Source organism: Rana temporaria, chromosome 2, assembly GCF_905171775.1.
Source record: "Rana temporaria chromosome 2, aRanTem1.1, whole genome shotgun sequence".
NCBI classification, from domain to species: Eukaryota; Metazoa; Chordata; class Amphibia; order Anura; family Ranidae; genus Rana; species Rana temporaria.
In genome coordinates, this window is record NC_053490.1 from 57533059 (window position 1) to 57556373 (window position 23315).

General features: G+C 41.9%; 1 protein-coding gene across 1 annotated transcript in view; it reads left to right on the plus strand.

Annotated features, from left to right (window-relative positions):
• DYNC2H1 (dynein cytoplasmic 2 heavy chain 1) overlaps positions 1-23315 on the plus strand; it is a 613609-nt gene that overhangs the window by 332770 nt on the left and 257524 nt on the right. The window contains exon 71 of the mRNA XM_040339316.1: positions 18121-18210. Within this exon, the coding sequence (XP_040195250.1) occupies positions 18121-18210 (90 nt within the window). The remainder of the gene's footprint in view (positions 1-18120; positions 18211-23315) is intronic.

Genomic DNA, 23315 nt, shown 5'->3' on the forward strand with positions numbered 1-23315 from the left:
AAAGGACAAATAGGCTGTTGACTTTGCAAGGGGATGTCCCCTTAGCTTAGTGAATGTGGTGAAAATTCACTTTGCAAAGAATACCCAATCACAAGTAAAATTTTTAAAAACTATTTTTTTCCTGCACATGATTGGATGATGGGAGTCAGCAGAGTTTCACGTTGTTCGCTAGCCTAAAAAAAAATTCCCTTGCACAGTAAACAGCCTATATGTTCCTTTAGTAGCTAGCCCCCTATGTATCCACACTACAGTTTGATATTTTTTTTCCTACTATGAACAGTAGAGCCTATACAAAGTGCGCAGTGACGAGATGAGAACTATAATTTGCTAAACTGATTACTCACTACTGATTACTGTCCTACTTTGCAGTAGCAAAATTGTCCGGTAAGGTAGAATTAGGGTATTTGTTGTGTTATTCAGCAACATAATTGTTTTCAGTATGCATTATTCTTCCTTTAAAAAGCTTTGTTTCCATTTTTATTACCACCTTTCTTGTTGGGCACACAGAGGCAGCAGTAGTTTTCTGCACATTATACACCGTTATAAGTTTTTGTAGTTGACCATTTCAGAGAATTTAACATTAAAGTATTCTGACCATTGTCCCTGTGCGTTTATTGTGCTGCAAAGCCATCTGTGAAGCGAATTAAAAATTTCCATTTTAACAAGTAAATTATTTAAAAGTAGGACAAACACTGTGCCATCTTTATTGGATCAAAAGCTCTGCCTGATATTTCCACTGGCTTTTTTTTGTTCATCCTTTGCGTGAGTCAGCAACACCTTAAAAGACTGCCGAGAAAGAAAATGTGCCAGGGATAAAACTATTTAAAAAGAGCAATGGCTCTGATGACTTAACATTTCAGACAAGAGGTTAAGTACATGCCATGTACACTGTATGAAAGTCTTAACAAAGTTCTTTTGAAGCATTCAGACCAGCCTTAAAATGTTCCTTACGTAAAGCAGAACTTAACAGTATTTGAGCACCACAAACTGAAAACGCTATTTAAATAATTTTTAATATTCACAGCATATGTATCCGGGATTTATTTTGTTTAGAAATCATTTTGAAAAACACCCCCCAAGCATTTCTGTGTCCATCTTGAGTAAGGGCGGCCTTAGACCACGGGTTGCAGGAAAGAAAATTTGAGTCCCACGTCAGCACAGCCCGTGTTGACAGAGAAATCCCTTCTGAGTCATTGTGTTCTCCGGAGCTAAGAAAGCCACTTCTCCAGAAGCCAAAAAAAAGTAAATGAAGACTCCAGGGTATGCATGACATTTATTTAGGCCTAGGTCAGAAACCAGGAAGCAATTGAAGAAATGTAAAAAAAGGTTAAAACAAGTAAATGTAATATACGAAGACTAATAGTATAAGGATTAAAAATAGTTAATGTTGATTGAGAGTTTGGTTTCGCTTTAGAGGGCAATTTATTAAAATAATACAAAAATATACCAATAAAGGAAACTGGTCCCATAATCTAAAAATATGTGATAAGAGCATATAGGTGGGTGTGGAGGCAATAATAGACACAGTCCGGGTGCAATGTAAAGAACTTGTATTGACGTAAGCAGTTCACGTGAATTAACCTCCCTGGCGGTATGATTCTTTCAGAAAAAAGATGCTAAAGCGGTTCCATTATTTGCAAGGAAATTTGGTGTTTTATACTGTAGGTCTGTCATTTTTAGGAATAACTCATTTAAATATGACCAAACAAGAGACTAGTAGGCATCCCGGGTATGACATTTTTTTAAAAACAAAATTATAAATTATAATATAATAAATAATTATAAATAATTATAACAAATAATAATATAATTATAATAAAAATTATTCAATAATGTAATCAACTCAAAATCACTGAAATGTGCTCAGTTGCAGAATTGTTGCTGTCATTATTTATTTATTTTTATGACAAATTTCCCCACAAATCGCTATCTCACAATTCTGCAAGTGATTATAATTTATTATCACTGTTTTCTAGCTGATCTAAAACCATTTTTGACATAAAGGGACACTTTTGGTTGCTATGGACAATCTACAGTTTGCAGGGAGAAAGAACAGTTTTTATTATATAAAAGTACATGCAGGACACTGGGCAGACCACTAGGGACAAGGGGTGTGTGTATTTTTTACATACAGTACTGTAATCTATAAGATTACAGTATACTGTATGTATTGTGTTTGTTTATGTTTTTGAATTTGGCGCCGTTCTCCGCTCCCGTGCGTCGTAACATTGCAGGGAACGGAGATCGGCGGCACAGGAGGACGCTGTGTGAATCGAGCGAGGTCCCGCTCGCTCACACAGCGCGGTGGCATCGCTGGATCCAGGGACAAGGTAAGTAACTTTGTCTGCTGCTGCAGCGAGGCGAGCCCGAGTCTGACTCGGGGTTAGCGCTTTTGGTATGAAAATCTCACCCCGAGTCAGACTCGGGAATACCGCCAGGGGGGTTAAAGCATAAAAGGGGATTATGACTTTAGATGAGGTATGCTACTGCTAAATAAAATAGTGTATGGAGTATGTATATAGTAAAACCTTTTATTTATCAGACGCAGTTCCTTTGGTCTAGAGCTGCATTAAACAGTTTCCACAATATAAACACATCCCTATACAGATGAGTTGATATTGAATACACATTTACCTAATGGACATATGAAACAACATATGATGGTCATACATACTGATATGCACTGCTCAAAAAAATTAAAGGAACACTTTTGAATCAGAACTGGGATATTGATCCAGTCAGTTAAGTAGCAGAGGGGTAGGGGTGTATACAGAGGGGGTTGTTAATCAGTTTCAGCTGTTTTTCTGTTAATTGAAATTAACAACAAGTGCACTAGATGGGCAACAATGAGATGACCTCCAAAACAGGAATGTTTTTTCAGGTGGAGGTGTCTGAATTTTTTTTTCCCTACTCATCTTTTCTGACTGTTTTTTACTAGTTTTGCATTTGGCTCTGGTCAGTGTCACTACTGGTAGCATGAGGCAATACTTGGACCCTGTAAAGGTTGCACAGGCAGTCCAACTCCTCCAGGATGGCACATCAATATGTGTCATTGCCAGAAGGTTTGCCGTGTCTCCCAGCACAGTCTCAAGAGCATGGAGGAGATTCCAGGAGACAGGCAGTTACTCTAGGAGAGCAGGACAGAGCCGTTGAAGGTCCTTAACCCATCAGCAGGACCGATATCTGCTCCTTTGTGCAAGGAGGAACAGGATGAGCACTGCCAGAGCCCTACAAAATGACCTCCAGCAGGCCACTGGTGTGAATATCTCTGACCAAACAATCAGAAACAGACTTCATGGGGGTGGCCTGAGGGCCTGACATCCTCTAGTGTGCTCTGTGCTCACTGCCGGACACTGTGAAGCTCAATTGGCATTTTTCATTGAACACCAGAATTGGCAGGTCCTCCACTGGTGCCCCATGCTTTTCACAGATGAGAGCAGGTTCACCCTGAGCATATGTGACAGACGTGAAAGGGTCTGGAGAAGCCGCAGAGAACTTTATGCTGCCTGTAACATCATTCAGCATGACTGGTTTGGTGGTGGGTCAGTGATGGTCTGGGGAGGCATATCTCTGGAGGGACGCACAGACCTCTACAGGCTACACAATGGCACCCTGACTGCCATTATGTATTGGGATGAAATCCTTGGACCTATTGTCGAACCCTACGCTGGTGCAGTGGGTCCTGGGTGCCTCCTGGTGCACGACAATGCCTGGCCTCATGTGGTGAGAGCATGTAGCCAGTTCCTGGAGAATGAAGAAATTTATACCATTGAATCCCCCCCCCCCCACGCTCACCTGACCTAAATCCTAAAGGACATCCGGTGCCGCCAGGTTGCACCTCAGTCTGTTCAGGAGCTTAGTGATGCTCTGGTCCAGATCTGGGAGGAAATACCCCAGGACACCATCCATCGTCTCATTAGGAGCATGCCCTGATGTTGTCAGGCATGCATACAAGTACTTGGGGCCATACAAATTACTAAGGACCATTTTGAGTTGTTGCAATGCAATTTCAGAAAAATGGACTAGCTTGCTGCATAATTTTTTAACTTTAACATTTTCATGGTGTTTTTGAATTCAGCCCTCCGTAGGTGTATGATTTTAATTTCCATCAAAATATGTGCCATCCTTTCATTCCTAACACATTTCCCAGTCCATATCAGTATAGATATCCAGCATGAGATTTTTGCCCCGTTGAGATCTGATATGGTTTCAAAGTGTTCCTTTAATTTTTTTGAGCAGTGTATATATACACAATACATGAATACATGTTAAATAAAAAGAGTAAAAGCTGAACTGTCTTGGCAACCTATGAATAAAAACTCTACGTGTTTCATGAATCATGTTCACTCATCAGGATTATGGATGCAGAAATTAATCTCAAGAAATGTATATTTGTTCATGCATTGATGGGAGGATGAGGTAAGGGACCCACAACAATGTTGGGTCCAGGGCTGAGGCGGGAACGACCTGGACCAGATCAAGGGGACCACCGGAAAGCAGGCCAGGAGACAACAGTGCAATCTGTAAGAGATAATATGGTATACATGCAAAGGACCACATCAATCTGGAATGAAGGTGTATTGTAGATTAGGCGAGTAAAAATAAAAATGTATTTATGTGAAAAAGTAAAAAATATATGAAAAATACAGTGATGAGTGCTGGAAAGATATGTGTGTGTGTGTGTGTGTGTGTATATACAGTGTGTGTGTATATATAATATATATATATATATATATATATATATATATATATATATATATATATATATATATATATATATATATATATATATATAGGGAGTGCAGAATTATTAGGCAAGTTGTATTTTTGAGGATTAATTTTATTATTGAACAACAACCATGTTCTCAATGAACCCAAAAAACTCATTAATATCAAAGCTGAATATTTTTGGAAGTAGTTTTTAGTTTGTTTTTAGTTTTAGCTATTTTAGGGGGATATCTTTGTGTGCAGGTGACTATTACGGTGCATAATTATTAGGCAACTTAACAAAAAAAAAATATATACCCATTTCAATTATTTATTTTTACCAGTGAAACCAATATAACATCTCAACATTCACAAATATACATTTCTGACATTCAAAAACAAAACAAAAACAAATCAGTGACCAATATAGCCACCTTTCTTTGCAAGGACACTCAAAAGCCTGCCATCCATGGATTCTGTCAGTGTTTTGATCTGTTCACCATCAACATTGCGTGCAGCAGCAACCACAGCCTCCCAGACACTGTTCAGAGAGGTGTACTGTTTTCCCTCCTTGTAAATCTCACATTTGATGATGAACCACAGGTTCTCAATGGGGTTCAGATCAGGTGAACAAGGAGGCCATGTCATTAGTGTTTCTTCTTTTATACCCTTTCTTGCCAGCCACGCTGTGGAGTACTTGGACGCGTGTGATGGAGCATTGTCCTGCATGAAAATCATGTTTTTCTTGAAGGATGCAGACTTCTTCCTGTACCACTGCTTGAAGAAGGTCTCTTCCATAATCTGGCAGTAGGACTGGGAGTTGAGCTTGACTCCATCCTCAACCCGAAAAGGCCCCACAAGCTCATCTTTGATGATACCAGCCCAAACCAGTACTCCACCTCCACCTTGCTGGCGTCTGAGTCGGACTGGAGCTCTCTGCCCTTTACCAATCCAGCCACGGGCCCATCCATCTGGCCCATCAAGACTCACTCTCATTTCATCAGTCCATAAAACCTTCGAAAAATCAGTCTTGAGATATTTCTTGGCCCAGTCTTGACGTTTCAGCTTGTGTGTCTTGTTCAGTGGTGGTCGTCTTTCAGCCTTTCTTACCTTGGCCATGTCTCTGGGTATTGCACACCTTGTGCTTTTGGGCACCCCAGTGATGTTGCAGCTCTGAAATATGGCCAATCTGGTGGCAAGTGGCATCTTGGCAGCTGCACGCTTGACTTTTCTCAGTTCATGGGCAGTTATTTTGCGCCTTGGTTTTTCCACACGCTTCTTGCGACCCTGTTGACTATTTTGAATGAAACGCTTGATTGTTCGATGATCACGCTTCAAAGCTTTGCAATTTTAAGAGTGCTGCATCCCTCTGCAAGATATCTCACTATTTTTGACTTTTCTGAGCCTGTCAAGTCCTTCTTTTGACCCATTTTGCCAAAGGAAAGGAAGTTGCCTAATAATTATGCACACCTGATATAGGGTGTTGATGTCATTAGACCACACCCCTTCTCATTACAGAGATGCACATCACTTAATATGCTTAATTGGTAGTAGGCTTTCGAGCCTATACAGCTTGGAGTAAGACAACATGCATAAAGAGGATGATGTGGTCAAAATACTCATTTGCCTAATAATTCTGCACTCCCTGTATATATATATATATATATATATTATATATACAGTACAGACCAAAAGTTTGGACACCTTTTGCTTTGATTACTGCTTGGCACACTCTTGGCGTTCTCTTGATGAGCTTCAAGAGGTAGTCACCTGGCGCAGCACCCCATCACTCTCCTTCTTCAAATAGCCCTTACACAGCCTGGAGGTGTGTTTGGGGTCATTGTCCTGTTGAAAAATAAATGATGGTCCAACTAAACACAGACCGGATGGAATAGGAATAGCATGCCGCTGCCAGATGCTGTGGTAGCCATGCTGGTTCAGTATGCCTTCAATTTTGAATAAATCCCCAACAGTGTCACCATCAAAGCACCATCACACCTCCTCCTCCATGCTTCACGGTGGGAACCAGGCATGTAGAGTCCATCCGTTCACCTTTTTTGCATCGCACAAAGACACGGGGGTAGGAACCAAAGATCTCAAGTTTGGACTCATCAGACCAAAGCACAGATTTCCACTGGTCTAATGTCCATTCCTTGTGTTCTTTAGCCCAAACAAGTCTCTTCGGCTAGTTGCCTTTCTTTAGCAGTGGTTTCCTAGCAGATATTCTACCATGAAGGCCTGATTCACACAGTCTCCTCTTAACAGTTCTAGAGATGTGTCTGCTGCAAAAGGTGGCTACTTTGAAGAACCTAGAATATGAAATATATTTTCAGTTTTTTACACTTTTTTGTTATGTATAATTCCACATGTGTTAATTCATAGTTTTGATTCCTTCAGTGTGAATCTACAATTTTCATAGTCATGAAAATAAAGAAAACTCTTTGAATGAGAAGGTGTGTCCAAACCTTTGGTCTGTACTGTGTATATGTGTGTGTATATATATATATATATATATATATATATATTAATGTGTGTGTGTGTGTGTGTGTGTGTGTGTGTGTGTGTGTGTGTAAAAAAATATATAGGAGTGGTAAAGGACACAAATTGTGTGGATGGAGTCACCGATTACCCCTTCCTGGCTTGCTAATGGTGTGAGAGCCAGAGATGTGGTGTCTAATCGATGGTAAAGGATTGCAAAGTGGTTCACCTGCCTAATTATACCCAAGATCCAGGTGGGTACCCACCAGCGTCATGCTGACGCCGTACAGGCGGAGGGGAGGCAAAAGATCGGATACCGTATTTGGCTGAAGCCAGAAACGGATCCACGCTTACCCATCCCACGGCGCATGATGGAAACAAAAAACTTCCCCACCCCACTGTATCAGCCTGACATCAAGAGGCGGGCGTGTGTGGTATTATGTTTTTTTCAGACCAGTGTTAGTCAGGCCTCGTACACACGACAGAGATTCTCGGCAGAATTCGCCGAGAAACTCGGTCAAAACCCGGATTCTGCCGAGAATCTCTGTCGTCTGTACAGTTTTGGCTCGATGGAGCCGCCGAGGAGCTCGACGAGAAAATAGAGAACATGTTCTCTATTTTCTCGTTGGCCGCGTTGTTCTATAGGAGAAGGCGGCCTGCCGAGCTCTTCGGCGGCTTCATCCCAAAACGAGACGAGGAACTCGACGTGCCAAGCACGTCGAGTTTCTCTGTCGTGTGTACGAGGCCTGAGATGTGCTTTTCTGCTTCCTCCCATACATGGGTCACTGCTTCTCCCTGGCCTGTTCCTGTGCTGTTCCCCTGGTTCGGGTGGGATGTCCCTGCCTCAGCCTCAGGTCAGACTTTGTCATTGGCAACTCTTGCATCCATTTTGTAGGCTGAATTTTTATTCTGAGCTGACTTGCGAGTGTCAGACTTCTGGCTTCTGGTTGCCATTTAGGTTGGAGAGACGACCGTACGGTGTGGAGAAGCCAAAGCGAGGCTTGGTGCACAGGTGGCTGGGCAGTGAGGAGGGATGACGCATGCACGGTGCTAGTGTTGCGGAAGCTGCACTCCTTCCTCAAGCAATACAACAGGGATAGACCGTTAACAAAAAGTGATGCCTGCCACGCCCAATTGAACAGAATCCTTGAAAGTCAAGGTACACTAGGCTCGCTTTGGCTTCTCCACACCGTACGGCAGTCTCTTCAACCTAAACGACAACAAGGCGGGGGCTGCAGTGCTGAACGGAGACATCTTGACTTGCTCACCCTATCAGTTCTTGGGATTCTTAACCTACAGATGTGCCCTTTGAATTCTTTGCACATGTGAATTGCCATTTGTATGACCTAAAGTGCTTTAAACTCCTACACTTAGAGATGACTCTCCTCCTTATTTAGTATCAATGGTGGGGCACTATTCCTCCCACTGATACCAACAATGGGCCACTACTACTGAGAAAATATTGTGTTGCGCTAATAATCAAGTAAAAATTGCATATATATATATATATATATATATATATATATATATATATATATATATATATATATATATATATATATATAAAAACATATACATAAAAAGAACCCCCTACACCTCAAATCAGGGAGGTATATGTGCAAAGGATAATAAGCCAAAAAAAAACTACTAGAAAAACTATAATGTGAAAAGTTCTAATAGAACCAGCAAAAATAGTTCATGGGAAAAAACACAGTTCAGTACATAAGCTAATATGGAGGCAGGTATGAGACCCACAGTCCTCTGATGTGCAGCTGTCACTTATAGCAAAACTTCCCCTTCTGGACTCCCCGATCTTACACAGGATATCAGCCGCTCATAAGGAGAAAAGAAAGATATATAGTGCAAATACGTTTGAAATGGGAAATAAACCCTGCAATGCGATGATTGCACTCACGGAACCTCGATGGTAAACAGGCTCAACTGCAAACAGTCATGGAACGCCGCTCAGTGCTACGATCTCCTCAGATGGACGGATTGGCAACCCATGAATAAGTCACGTGGCTAGTGACGATACGCGTGGGGGAGGAACCGAGTGACGCGGTCGATGGTTGAATCCGTCCATCTGAGGAGATCGTAGCACTGAGCGGCGTTCCATGACTGTTTGCAGTTGAGCCTGTTTACCATCGAGGTTCCGTGAGTGCAATCATCGCATTGCAGGGTTTATTTCCCATTTCAAACATATTTGCACTATATATCTTTCTTTTCTCCTTATGAGCGGCTGATATCCTGTGTAAGATCGGGGAGTCCAGAAGGGGAAGTTTTGCTAAAAGGGACAGCTGCACATCAGAGGACTGTGGGTCTCATACCTGCCTCCATATTAGCTTATGTACTGAACTGTGTTTTTTCCCATGAACTATTTTTGCTGGTTCTATTAGAACTTTTCACATTATAGTTTTTCTAGTAGTTTTTTTTTTTTGCTTATTATCCTTTGCACATATACCTCCCTGATTTGAGGTGTAGGGGGTTCTTTTTATGTATATGTTTTTTATATAAATATATATATGCAATTTTTACTTGATTATTAGCGCAACACAATATTTTCTCATTTATTCACTTTGGTTTTGTGCACCTCACGTGTCTGCAGCTTATTTTTAGTAATTTATGGTTTGGTTTTTACATGGTTTAAGTAATAGCGCTGTAGTACCATTTTACATAGGGCCACTACTACTACTTTCACTGATACCAATAATGGGGTACTATTCCTCCCACTAATACCAATGATAGGGCACTATTTCTCCCACTGATAAGTAATGAGGCACTATTCCTCCATCTAATACCAATGATTGGGCACTACTCCTTTTCCTACTGACCACCAACCCTGAGTCCATTTTTATTTTCACTAATGTTGGGGCTGGGACATTTTCTACCCCCACTGCCAAAAAAAACCCGATATCCTAAAGTTTTAAGTACAGTACTCTGGCCCTTTGTTTGAAAAGTTTGAAGATCCCTGGCTTAGATGAATAAATATCCCTGCCGGATAGCTATCATCTGATTGGATGCAACCTCTGTTCAGCTGAACAATTTCCAGCAGGCTAACAAAAAGTTGATTGAACAATCAACTTTTGTCAAATTGGGCAGGGCCTACCACTGTGCAAATTTTGCTTAATGCATGTCCACCTTTTTCCTCCAAAAGAACATGTGTTGGCTGATGTCAGAAAATATTTTTTAACATAAATAGTGTGTTTTACTAGCAAAAGTATGAATGTACTGCACATTTTTTTATGAATATAGCCCATCATTAATATGGTTCATATAACTATATGTGGTGTCCTTGACAAAATGGCAGTGCTTTTAACAGGGAATTTTAAGTGATTTTGTCTGTGTCAAATGGGTGTCTCTATTTGGTTCAGCCAGTGGGTCACACACGGTTTGAAGTTCGGCCGGTCACTGCTGAACTGGTCGAATTTTGTACCATCTGTGGTCACCTGCAGTGGCATAAGCAGAAAAACAAACAAGGCGCCTCTAAGTGCATAAGCATAAAACTTTTAATATCCCCTAAAGGGGTTAAAAACATTTACAGGATAGTGGATGAAACAGGCATGTAGCAGGTAAGTGCGTCCAGGAGACGTTCCAGTGGCAGGGCAGTCCCAGTCTGTGATGGTAAAGCTTCCAGGGAAGTCCACGAGATAACAGCCGACTTGTGTAAGGAATGTCTTGCTTATAACTTCCTGTATTCTTAACTTATGGGATAGAGAATCCATGGGGGGGGGGGGGGAGGGGGAGTATGACCTTGTCACTTGGCTTTGTTAAGGCGGCAGCAGTTTAAAAATGCAGGACTTGAACAGGAAACAATTTGAGATTTGAGTTGCCAGAACAATATTGCCGGGTACTGACGAGCAAACATGTACGATGAAACCGGTCCGTCGGACCGTTTTCACCGTACATGTCTGCCCGGGGATTTCTGTATGGTGGCTGTACTCACCATCATACAGAAATCCGTGCGTAAACAATACGCGGGGCGTGTCCGCACCGTCACCGCGAGGATGACGCGGCGACGTGGGCGGGCCTGCCAGTTAAATGCTTCCACGCATGCGTCAAAGTCATTCGACGCATGCGAGGGATGGCGGGCGCTCGGACATGTACGGTAGGTCTGTACAGACGACCGAACATGTCCGAGGGGACAGGATTCCAGCGGGCTGTTTTAAAACAAGCCCGGAAATATTTGCCCGCTGGGAAAAGGCCCGGCAGGCAAATGTTTGCTGGAATCCTGCCCGCTCGGGCCTACACACGACCGAACATGTATGCTGAAACTGGTCCGCGGACCAGTTTCAGCAGACATGTTCGGTCGTCTGTACGGGGGCCTATAAGTTTCAGATTGAACTAGCTTTTATAGCCCAACTACCCACTTCCAAGATCCCCCACCCAATATGTGTTTTTTTTATTTGCTTTTTTCAGAAGTCAGCAGAGGCCAGTCATGTCACATGGACAGGGTCCTCTTTACTCCTGCTATGGTGCTGGACAGTCCTCATGATTATATAATAAATGAAAGTAGAATTGGGCATAAATGTCTTGCTGCTGCTCTTGTGGGCCCTCTTTCTCTAGTCCTGGCTTAAAAATCTTTCCCTTTGCATAGCTATAAAGTAATTCACTTTGTGTACTTGTTTGTGATAGAAGCAGATGGAGATGTAGACTGGTGAAATCATGCTTGCTTGAAATATTTGTAAACTCATCTTTAGAAAGGGCTCCATTAGATCAGAATGACCTTGACAGCTGTCTTCTCTGATCAGATGTATATTTCTGGAGAGTCTGAGCTCTTCTAGGGCTCGCATATCTGCATTTGCACATTATTTCCACACATACATAATGAAGCAGTGTGAATGGAATAGCAGTGACAGGCTGTGGCAATTTATTTATTTACTGTCAACCTTTTGATTTGTCATGGAAGATTTATCATATGGTAATCAGAGTCAAAATATCTGACTAGCCATTGATGTTTTTCATTTTCCTTTATTCATTTAAGGGCCCATTCACATTTGTGTGTTGCGGCAACGAGCTTCAAAATGTGTGCGTTACTGCATTGTACCTGCTCTATGTGCGGTTGGTTGTGGTGCTGTTCATTGGGAATAACTCCCCAACACACTGTACAGTAGAGTGCAACGCACAACATAGAACCCCTAAAATCACATATGATAAGCATTGTGTGCTACGTTGCTAATATCGGGTCATGTGAATTATTTGCCATTACCGAATAGGTTTCCTTAAAGTGACAACAAACTCAATTTTTTTTAAATCAACTGTTTTAAAATATCAAGTGTACCATGGCTCTTCTTAAGTCTCTTACCATTGTTTCAGGCTTCTTTCTGGTTCTGTACATGCTCCCTATTCTCCAGTGATACAACGCACAGCTAGTAGTGTAAAGCGAGCAGTGCCGTTATTTTCTAGTCACATGATCCATTCTTTGTGTACTACAATTACCATAGATATGCAAGTAAATGTGTAAAAGTAAAATCTCCGGGGGTGAACAGGAAAGGTTGGCTACATTCGCATTTACAAGGGAGGCTTGGAGACCGAATGTAGCCACCCTAGAACAGGAAGTCTGAGAACAGCAGAAAAAACTTGCATTTGACGAAGGAAACAAAGGCAAAGAGAGATACGAGGTGCATTATACACATATTTGAACATTTTGCATGTTTTTATTTTATGAAAATGTGAGTTTGGTGTCACTTAAACACACACAAAGTTTAGTAATGTGTGTTAATGTATGTACACTAATGAACTGCAACAGAGATCGCTAAAGTTCAAATTGGCTGTAAATCAGTAAATGGTTTATCTGGTTGGGTAAGTGTTAACTTCTTAGCCTTATTGAACACTTGAGTTGGATGTGATTGTTATTGGATGTGGAGAAAATCTTTGATAATGATCAGTAAATGTTCTGTTTTCTCATTACCTAGAGGAAAAAAAATCCTCACTGCTTGCCTCATTCTGAAGTCAGTAAAATGGTCTTAAAAAGACAACCAGGTCTCTATTCTACTATTGTTTGTGAGTGATCTATCTATATATTGTATGGCCAGCTGGCCCTTATAGACAAGCTTATCCCTAGACTTATTTCCCCAATATGAATTTAGCTTTACTTTCCAAATAGATGAGGCTATCGGTAGACTTGTTTCCCCAATATGAGTTTAGCTCTGCCTTCCAAAATAGTGAAGAATATGTATATCTGTTGGACAGTAGTACCACCTAGATAAGAGTTGCAATGTCTCTTATGCTGTCAAAAAAAATAACAAATATTGTCTGCATTTCAAACATGATCAAGCATCCACATTTGGTACACTAATGAAAAAATTGTACATTAATGAACCACTATCCTGAAAAACGTATACTCTTGTAACTGTATGGGGTTAATCCACATACAGTATACTTTTAAAATGCCATGTAATATTTTCTGTTTATTTCATATGTCTTTATTTTTATTTTATTTTTCCATATTTACTGTACAGTGCCTTGAAAAATTATTCATACCCCTTGAAATTTTCATAATTTTGTCATGTTACAACCAAAAACATAAACTTATTTTATTGGGATTTTACGTGATAGACTAACACAAAGTTGCACATAATTGTGAAGTGGAAGGAAAATGATAAATGGTTTTCAATTTTTTTCACAAATGTGAAAAATATGGAGTGCATTTGTATTCAGCCCCCCTGAGTCAATACTTTGTAGAACCACCTTTTGCTGCATCTACAGTTGCAAGTCTTTTTGGGATGTCTCTACCAGATTTGCAGATCTAAAGATTGAAACATTTGCCCATTCTTTTTGCAAAATAGCTCAAACTCTGTCAGATTGGATGGAGAGCATCTGTGAACAGCAATTTTCAAGTCTTGCCACAGATTCTCAATTTGATTTAGGTCTGGACTTTGACTGGGCCATTTTAACACATGAATATGATTTGATCATTGTAGCTCTGGCTGTATGTTTAGGGTCATTATCCTGCTAGAAGGCGAACCTCTGCCCCAGTCCCAATTATTTGCAGACTCTAATAGGTTTTCTTCTAAGATTGCTCTGTATTTGTCTCCAACCATCTTCCCGTCAACTCTGACCGGCTTCCCTGTCCCTGCTGAAGAAAGGCATCCCCACAACATGATGCTGCCACCACCATGTTTCAGGATGGGAATGGTGTGTTCAGGGTGATGTGCAGTGTTAGTTTTCCGCGCTTTGCTTTTAGGCCAAAAAGTACAATTTTGGCCTCATCTGACCAGAGCACTTTCTTCCACTTCCTTCCACATGTTTGCTGTGTCCATTATGTCAATTATGACATTAGCCATTGGGGGGATTGGCCGTTTGGTTGAGAGCACAAGCAACTGTGACAGTTATCATTCATGAATGAAAGGAAAACAAGAAAGCCACTAAACTTCCAAAATTCCAAGATATGTTTGTTAATGAGTTAGGGAGCTTGGATTGTAAGCTGCTTGAGGGCAGGGACTGATATAAATGCCCAATGTATATGTAAAGTGTTGCATAAATTGACAGTGCTATATAAATACCTTTAATGAATAATAAAGAAATAGATAATGTCATCCGATACAGGGGAAATCAATCCATTAGCTACTCTTACATGTTTCACTCCAACAGAAGCTTAGCCATTGTTTCACTGTTGGAATTGATCGCCTTTGGCTTGGATGACATTAGAAACATATCTTGGACTTGGAAGTGGAACAGCTCCATCCTTTATTATTATGATTATTATTATTATACAGGATTTATATAGCGCCAACAGTTTGTGCAGTGCTTTACAACATCAGGGAAGACAGTATAGTTACAATACAATTCAATACAGGAAGGATCAGAGGGCTCTGCTCGTTAGAGAGTATAGTCTAGAAAGGAGGGTTAAGTGGAACAAACGGTAGTAGCTGTGGGGGGCATGATCAGATGGACAACATGAAAATACAGTTGTTAGGTGTGGGTAGGATAGGCTTCTCTGAAGTGGAGAGTTTTCAGGGATCCTCTTAAAGCTAATAAAGAAGGAGATGGACGGACAGATTGGGGTAAGGTGTTCCATAGGCTTGGAGAGGCTCTGGAAAAGTCCTGGAGATGAGCATGGGAGGAGGTGATGAGACAGCTAGAGAGCAAGAGGTCTTGAGAAGAATGAAGAGAATGATTAGGTTGGTATTTAGAGACTAGGTCAGTGATGTAGCTTGGGGCAGAGTTGTGGATGGCTTTGTAGGTGGTTGTTAGTATTTTGAATTTCATTTGTTGGGCGAGCAGAAGCCAGTGGAGGGATTGACAGAGAGGAGTAGCAGAGACAGAGCGGTTGGTAAGGTGGATGAGTCTGGCAGCAGCACTCATGATAGACTGAAGGGTGGATTGAGTATGCTGAGGTAAGCCAATGAGGAGGGAGTTGCAGTAATTGAGGCAAGAGATGACCAGGGAGTGAATTAGGAGTTTTGTTGTTTCATTGGTTCGAAAGGAGCGTATTTTGGAGATGTTGCGGAGGTTGAGGTGACAAGATTTGGACAGTGATTGGACGTGGGGCTTGAAGGAGAGTTCAGAGTCCAGGACTACTCCTAGGACCTTGGCATGTGGGGATGGGCTTATGGTTGTGCCATCAATTTTGACAGAGAGATCAGGGGAAGAGGCATGTGGGGGAGGAAAAATTATAAGTTTGGTTTTGGATAGATTAAGTTTGAGGAAGTTGCGTGACATCCAAACTGATATATCTGATATTAAATTAGTGATACGTGAGGACAATGAAGGGGCGAGAAATAGATTTGAGTGTCGTCAGCCTAGAGATGGTATTGGAAGCCGTGAGAGGCTATAAGCTGACCCAGGGAGGAAGTGTAGATTGAAAATAGGAGGGGTCAAAGAACAGAGCCTTGGGGGACCCCAACAGAGAAATAAAGAGCAGAGGAGGAAGTTGAATTGTAAGTAACGCTAAAGGTGCGGTTGGATAAGTGGGTAGAGAACCAGCAAAGAGTACAGTCACGGAGACCAAAGGTGTGGAGTTTTTTTGAGGAGGAGTGGGTGGTCAACCGTATCCAAGGCAGCAGAGAGGTCCAGGAGTAGGAGTACAGAATAGTGTCCCTTAGTTTTGGCTGTTAGTATATCGTTTGTTAGTTTTAGGAGAGCAGTTTATGTGGAATGTTGAGGACGAAATCCAGACTGAAGGGGATCAAGAAGGTTATCAGCAAGGAGGACGCTCAGTCGGTTGTAGACTTGACATTCAAGGAGTTTGGATAAAAAGGGGAGCAAGGAGATAGGGCGTAGGTTGTCAAGATTGGATGGGTCCAGTGTAGGCTTTTTAAGTATGGGGCTGACAAGTGCATGTTTCAAAGAGTTAGTAAATATGCCGAAAGAAAGGGAGAGATTGGAGATTTGGGTTAGAGAGTGTAGAATAGAGCCAGTTTCCGTTTGCTTTTCATTGATGTTGGCAGATCATGCACCATCCTATAGCCTGCATCGTCAGTGGAGCAGTGAGGGGAGGCTTATAGCAGAGTGGTTTGGGATGTTTTACAATAGTTATCATTCACGGCAAGCCTTGAATGCAACTCTTTTGGGAAACCATTTTGTTGAACAATTTAGTTCAGCTTTAGGCATTGACAACAAGATCCTGTGTAAAAAGGACGTTGTACACCATGCTCATGTAATGTTTAAACAATGTATTCCTGTATTACAGAATAAATGGGCCTTTTCTTGATGGGGGGCAGACAATAGAGTACATTTCTACTATACACATATTCTAAGGTTAACATGTGTGCTACACAAAAAATAGGTCCATTACACAGGACCTCAGACATTTTTCTTATGGATCTGAGCACAGCTGTGTTCATGGGCCCATAGAAAATTATACAGCTGCATTCAGATCCCTGAACAGAAAAAAGCACTGCATTTTTCATGCCCATGAGTATGAGCACACCTCTGAATCCAGTACTTAGCGCATTCCTGAACCCTATACTCTGTGTATAGCTCACCCCTGAACCCTATACTCTGTATATAGCTCACCTCTGAATCCTGTACTCTGTACGTACTACACTCTGAACCCTGTATTTTGTGTAAAGTGCTCCCCTGAACCCTGCACCCTGGAAATAAACCTCTCCTCTATTTAATGCACTTTTAAGACCATCCCACTGCAATGTGGCCACACCCACCATTTGGGTTGGGCTGGGGGAAGGAGGGGGTTTGGGTTAGTCACTGCATCTATCTTTTGAGAAAAAAAATGCCCTGCTTGTAAATATCATGAAAATATTGTAAATGCATATTATTTGTAGGAGAAGGTTTTTTTTTAAATGAATGGTCTGTCATCATGGTCACTTTAAAGTAATTGTAAACTCACATTTAGACACTGAGCTCCAACCCGGCCCCACCCCCTCTTTCCTTTGATTAGCTAGCTGACTTTGGCAGTGGCCAATGGAGCCACTGCTTTGTCTCAGCCAATTAGAAGAGATAATCTTGGACAGCTGAGATGCTCGTGGACAGAGAGGGACCTTAGGTAAGTGTTAGGGGTGCAGCGAAACACAGAAAGATGCATAGAATGCATTAAGATAAAAAAAAATGCTTTTACAACCCCTTTAAGTGCTGCATCAACCCCACTACCTTTTTGTTAATTTGGTAACATACTTCAATCTTAAAGTGGAACATCCCAGGTGCCTTCAGGGAAGGAGGGGTTTTCTCAGCTTAGCACACCCTTCTGCCTGCATGCCTGAGCTAAGGTCAGATGGATTCCAGGAAGTGACTACTACATAAAACATCTGCCCTTACTCAGAATGGCTGCAATGTGAAATGTTTTTCAAAGTGACTTTTCAGCAAAATTAAAGCATGAAAACATAAATGGACTGGTGAGTTTGCTTTGAATATCAAAAATGAATTTAATGGTGTTTTTGGTGCTCAGGTGCAATGTAGTTCCACTTTAATAAACTGTATTTCTTCTATAGTTGGCTATGTTGGATCTAATTTTCGGTTACATTTTTTTTTTTTTTTCAGGAACAAGGTAGCACTGAATTGAGGATCAAATCACTAATAAGCGCATTAAAGCACATGGTGTATGAGTATGTATGCCGCTCACTATTTAAGGTAAGTCAGTGTATTTTTTACATGTTAAAGAGCATTTTCCGATGTACTGCTATAAACAATTGGGCACAATTCCTTCCACTGACACTAACAATGTAGCACTATTCCTCCCACTAAAACCAATAATGGGGCACTATTCTTCCTTCTAGTGACCACAGATGCTATTTAATTATTTTTTATTGATGCTGGGGCATTCTCTACGCTTACTGGCCACAGTCTGGCATCCCTTAAATCAGAAGGACAGTAAACTGGGCAGTACATTGGCTAACTGGTTATCAGTTCTATCTAGCAACACAAGGGTCTTCGGTTCAAATACCAACCACGGCACTACCTGCCTGGAGTTTGCATGTTTATCCTGTGCATGCGTGGGTTTCCTTCTGGTACTTTGTTTACTCCCAAACTCCAAAAACATTCTGGGTTAATTGTTTGAATGTGAGTTGGGGACCCTAGATTGTAAACTCCTTGCAGGCAGGGACTGATGTGAATGTACAGTATATACTGGCCCGGATTCCCAAAGCACTTACGCCGGCGTAAGTGTACGCCGAGATACGCCACGTAAGTGTAACTATGCGCCGTCGTATCTGTGCGCCGTGCCCCTAATCTGAGATATGCCTAAAAATAGGCTTCCTACGACCGACGTAAATTGCCTACGCCGTTGTATTGTTGGTGCATATTTGCGCTGGGCGCATTTTCCGCTCCCATTGATTTTCTATGCACATATGCAAATGAGGGACATACGCCGATTCACAAACGTAGTTGCGCCCGGCGCATAATATACGCGGTTTGCGTAAGTCGTACGTCCGGCGTAAAGTTATTCCCCATATAGGAGGCGCAACTCATGCAAAGGTATGGACCAGGAAACACAAGCCGCCGTATCTTTTGTCGTTTACGTTGTACGTGATATGACTAGGCGTAGGTTACGTTCACGTCGTAGGCAGTGATCCGGCGTATCTTAGGGAGTAGTTCTGACGTGATTCTGAGCATGCGCACTGTGATGCGGCCACGGGACGGCGCATGCGCCATTCATTTTAAGTACTTCTATGGCGCTTGCCCCATCATTTGCATGGGGTCACGCCTCATTAGCATGGCTCATGCCCAATTCCACCTACCCTGGCTTACACCGAGGAAACCCAGCGTATCTTTAAGAGCGAGTGCTAGCAAGTGCTTTGTGAATCCAGTGCTTGCCTCTGTGCGCTGCGTCGGCGTAGCGTATAGTAGATGCGCTACGCCCGCATAAATATGCGCAGATGTGTGTGAATCCGGGCCACTGTATGTAAAGTGCTGTGCAAATTGTCATCACTAAAGAGGTACCTGTAATAAATACGGTATGTAATCTCAACTCTTATTTGGAAAGTTTGGAGACCACTGGGGTAAAGCATTATTTGTAACGACTAAATCTTCACATAAATGTCTCATCGTCCCTAATTTCAGGGCCAAACCCCTCCCACTAGCAATGCCCTACCCACCCAACATAACCGTATTCTATTGCACTGCTTCAATAACCAATATTTTATTAGTATGATGAAAGGCAGACAGTGCTTAGCGTCAGAGGTGGAGCCTAGACCAGTAACCAAGTGCAACCAGAATCAGAGGGGTGCACAGAAGTGGGTTCTCTGACTATAAAAGGTACAGGCTGCTTCTCTGCAACTACCCAAAACACAAGGAACCCCTAACAACTCTTGGAGGAACCCTAGGGATTGCTCTTTAGTTTAATAGTTTTAAAATGACACATTTGCTTCTATTTAGTGACTCGGAAATTTATAGCTGGATTCAGGTAGGGCGGCTTAATTTTGACCCGGCATAGTATTTCGTATTTACGCTACGCCGCCGTAAGTCAGAGAGGCAAGTGCTGTATTCACAAAATACTTGCCTCCTAAGTTACGGCGGCGTAGTGTAAATGGGCCGGCCTAAGCGCACCTAATTCAAATGAGGAACAGGGGGGCGTGTTTTATGTCAATGATTCGTGACCTGACGTGATTGACTTTTTTAATGAATGGCGCATGCGCCGTCCGTGGACATATCCCAGTGTGCATTGCTCCAAAGTACGCTGCAAAGGATGTATTGGTTTCGACGTGAGCGTAAATTACGTCCAGCCCCATTCACGGACGACTTACGCAAACAACGTAAAAATTTCAAAATTTGACGCGGGAACGACGTCCATACTTAACATTGGCTAGGCCAGCTTTTTTTATTCGACTAACTTTACGCCGGAAAAAGCCTTACGTAAACGACGTAAAAAAATGCACCGGGTGCATGTACGTTTCTGAATCGGCGTATCTAGCGCATTTGCATACTCTACGCCAAAATCAACGGAAGCGCCACCTATCGGCCAGCGTAAATATGAACCCTAAGATACGACGGCGTAGGAGACTTAAGCCGCTCGTATCTTAGCCTAATTTAAGCGTATCTTGTTTCCAGAATACGCTTAAATTTACGACGGCGTAGATTCAGGCTGCATTCACACCTAGGCATATTGTCGCCTGTAGCGCGACGCTATTTCAGCCTGCAATACGCTGGAGGGGTGATTTTACATTGTCGGCTATGGAGATGGTTCACATCTCCACGCCGAACGCCGAAACGCCTGAACCTGAAAACAAGTCCCGGACCTTTTTTTCAGGCGGCTTTCGGCGTTCGGCCATAGCCGAGAATGTTGATCACCCCTCCTGTGTATGATACCGCAGCGTATTTTACCACATTTTGTCGCGGCAAATCGCGGGACAAAATGCCGCAATTTGTCGCGGCAAATCGCGGTAAAAAACGCTGCGTTCAGGTGTGAATGCAGCCTCAGAGTTACGACGGTGTATCTATTGATACGCCGGCGTAAACGTCTCTGAATCTAGCTATTAGATGACATCTTTTGACCTAGAAGTACTGGAAAATGATATTTAGATATGACTGGTGAAACCCAGCTCCAGACAACAATAGAAAACATTTAGTGGCTCTATTATTGAGCTCAGCAGTGTTTTAGGCTTGCTTCATTCTTTGTTTTCTGTCCTTCTTTTTTTTTTTTTTACCGAAAATATATACATTTTTTCCATGTTGCATAGTTTTTTGTTTATTTTCATTTTCTTTTTATATCATCACACAGGGACCAAGCGGTAGATTTATTTATTGTAAATTCTCTTTGGCGTGCCAACATAAAAAGCACGCTGGGGAGTTTTTCATTTCCCACCGGAGAGTTCCAGCAGGGAGTTTTCTCTACCACTCCTTTTCATAGTTTTGTCTAACGCTATACGGAATACTAAAAATATAACAAGGCATTCAAAGCGAGCAGCATGTCCTTCCTGAGCAAGGGCATCTGTAAACTTGGCTACCAGGCAGGAAGGATCACCAGCATTCCACATCCACTGGCTCCAGCCTTAGATTTCAAATTAATTGAGAATTATGTTTCTTTTGCATGTGTAATTAGATGATAAAGCAGATGTCAAAGCTTAATAGAAGCAAAATGGGAGCATTTTAATTTTCATTAATGGTACACTTTGGCAAATATTTTTTTTTTCCTCAAGTGGAATAGTGCTGATTAAAGCATCGTTCACTCAGGGGTGAGTTTGCCACATTGCCCAAGGTCAGGGTCAATTTAATGCAAATCCTATTTTTTTTTTTTCAGATGTGTTTATGAATGTCATAAGCTTTATGTAATGATATTACTAATGTGTTAATATATAAAGCTATCAGTTTGAAAAGTGCTATTTATAGAGTGTAATTATATACGTTCATGGGAGCAGCTGTGTTTGCTCATTGCATATGCATGCTCGGTTTTTTGTAGAGCATATAAATAGTGGTTTTGCCCATCCGGGGATTATATGCTGACTTCTCAGACAATGGGGTCAATTTCCTAAAGGCAAATAGACTGTGCACTTCACAAAGTGCAGTTGCCCTAGCAAATGTTGTTGCTCCAGAGCATGGTAAATGTGGTAAGGCTTCACATTGCAAAGGGTTCCCAATCGGGTGCAAGGAGAAAAGGAAAAAAAAAAAACAGCATTTTTGCTTGCACATGAGTGGATGATGGAAGTCAGCAGGGTTTCCCTCATTTACCAAGATTTGGAGCAACTGCACTTGCAGAGTACAGCTGCACTTTACAAAATGCACAGTTTTTTTGCCTTTAGTAAATCAACCCCAATGGGTTCATTTGCACCATGTCCATTGAAATGATCGGGCACATAGTAAACAATTGTTTTTTATGTGCCCTGTTTATATCAGGCATGTGCAATGCAGAAAAAAATAAGCGTTCCTTTCCCCCTACATCTTTCTTCTACTCTTTTCTTTCTCTATTGCTCTTTCACTTTGCCTAAACGGGATTCTGGTCAAGAGACAGCCTAATGAGATCTTTTTGAGGCATTTGAATCAAGGGTGTAAGCCACGCCTACTTTACCACTTAGAGGCAGAAAAGAATGTGCAACTGCTCGGTTCCTGGATCCCTTGGCACCCTACTAGTCTAGAGAACTAGGGGCCTAAACAATGGGTTCCTTAACTCTAGGCTGGTCACGTGTTGCCTTTTTATCTAACCACCGCTTTGTGGGGGAAGTGTTACACCCCTAGTTTTATTCTGTTTACATTTTTGGCTGTTAATCCTATGTGGTGCATTTATATGTGATTTTCTCATGTCTCACAATGGTTTACTAACCTGTTGCTATTTTGACTCATTTATATAAAGCGAAGTTCCACCCTGAATTTTTTTTTTTTACATTTTCGCAGTCCTTGATCAATGACAAACATTTGGAGTGAATTTTTTTTTATACTTACCACAGGTAAACTGAAACTGGGGATAGTCCCCGGATTGAGGACACTGTCCCCGGACCAAGTCTATCCCCGGTTTTGTCCCTGGATTGCATTTGACCAGGGGCTGGGGCAGTTTCAAGGACAATTACAATTACACCCCCACGTGGATGCTCCTACTAGCTTAGGGGTTTGTATCTTTTCTATTATCTGTGCCCCTTTCTGATGATCATGTGCTGGTCGGAGCGGAGGGAATATTTCTTTAGTTTCGGGTGCATGGCCATTCATCTCCGCTCGCATGTTCTTCTGCCTTGGCTCAAATCCCGGGCAGCCGCCTGCCTGTTTATCTCCTTGCCATCCCTGGCAGAGTGAACTTCCTCCGCTCCCCACCC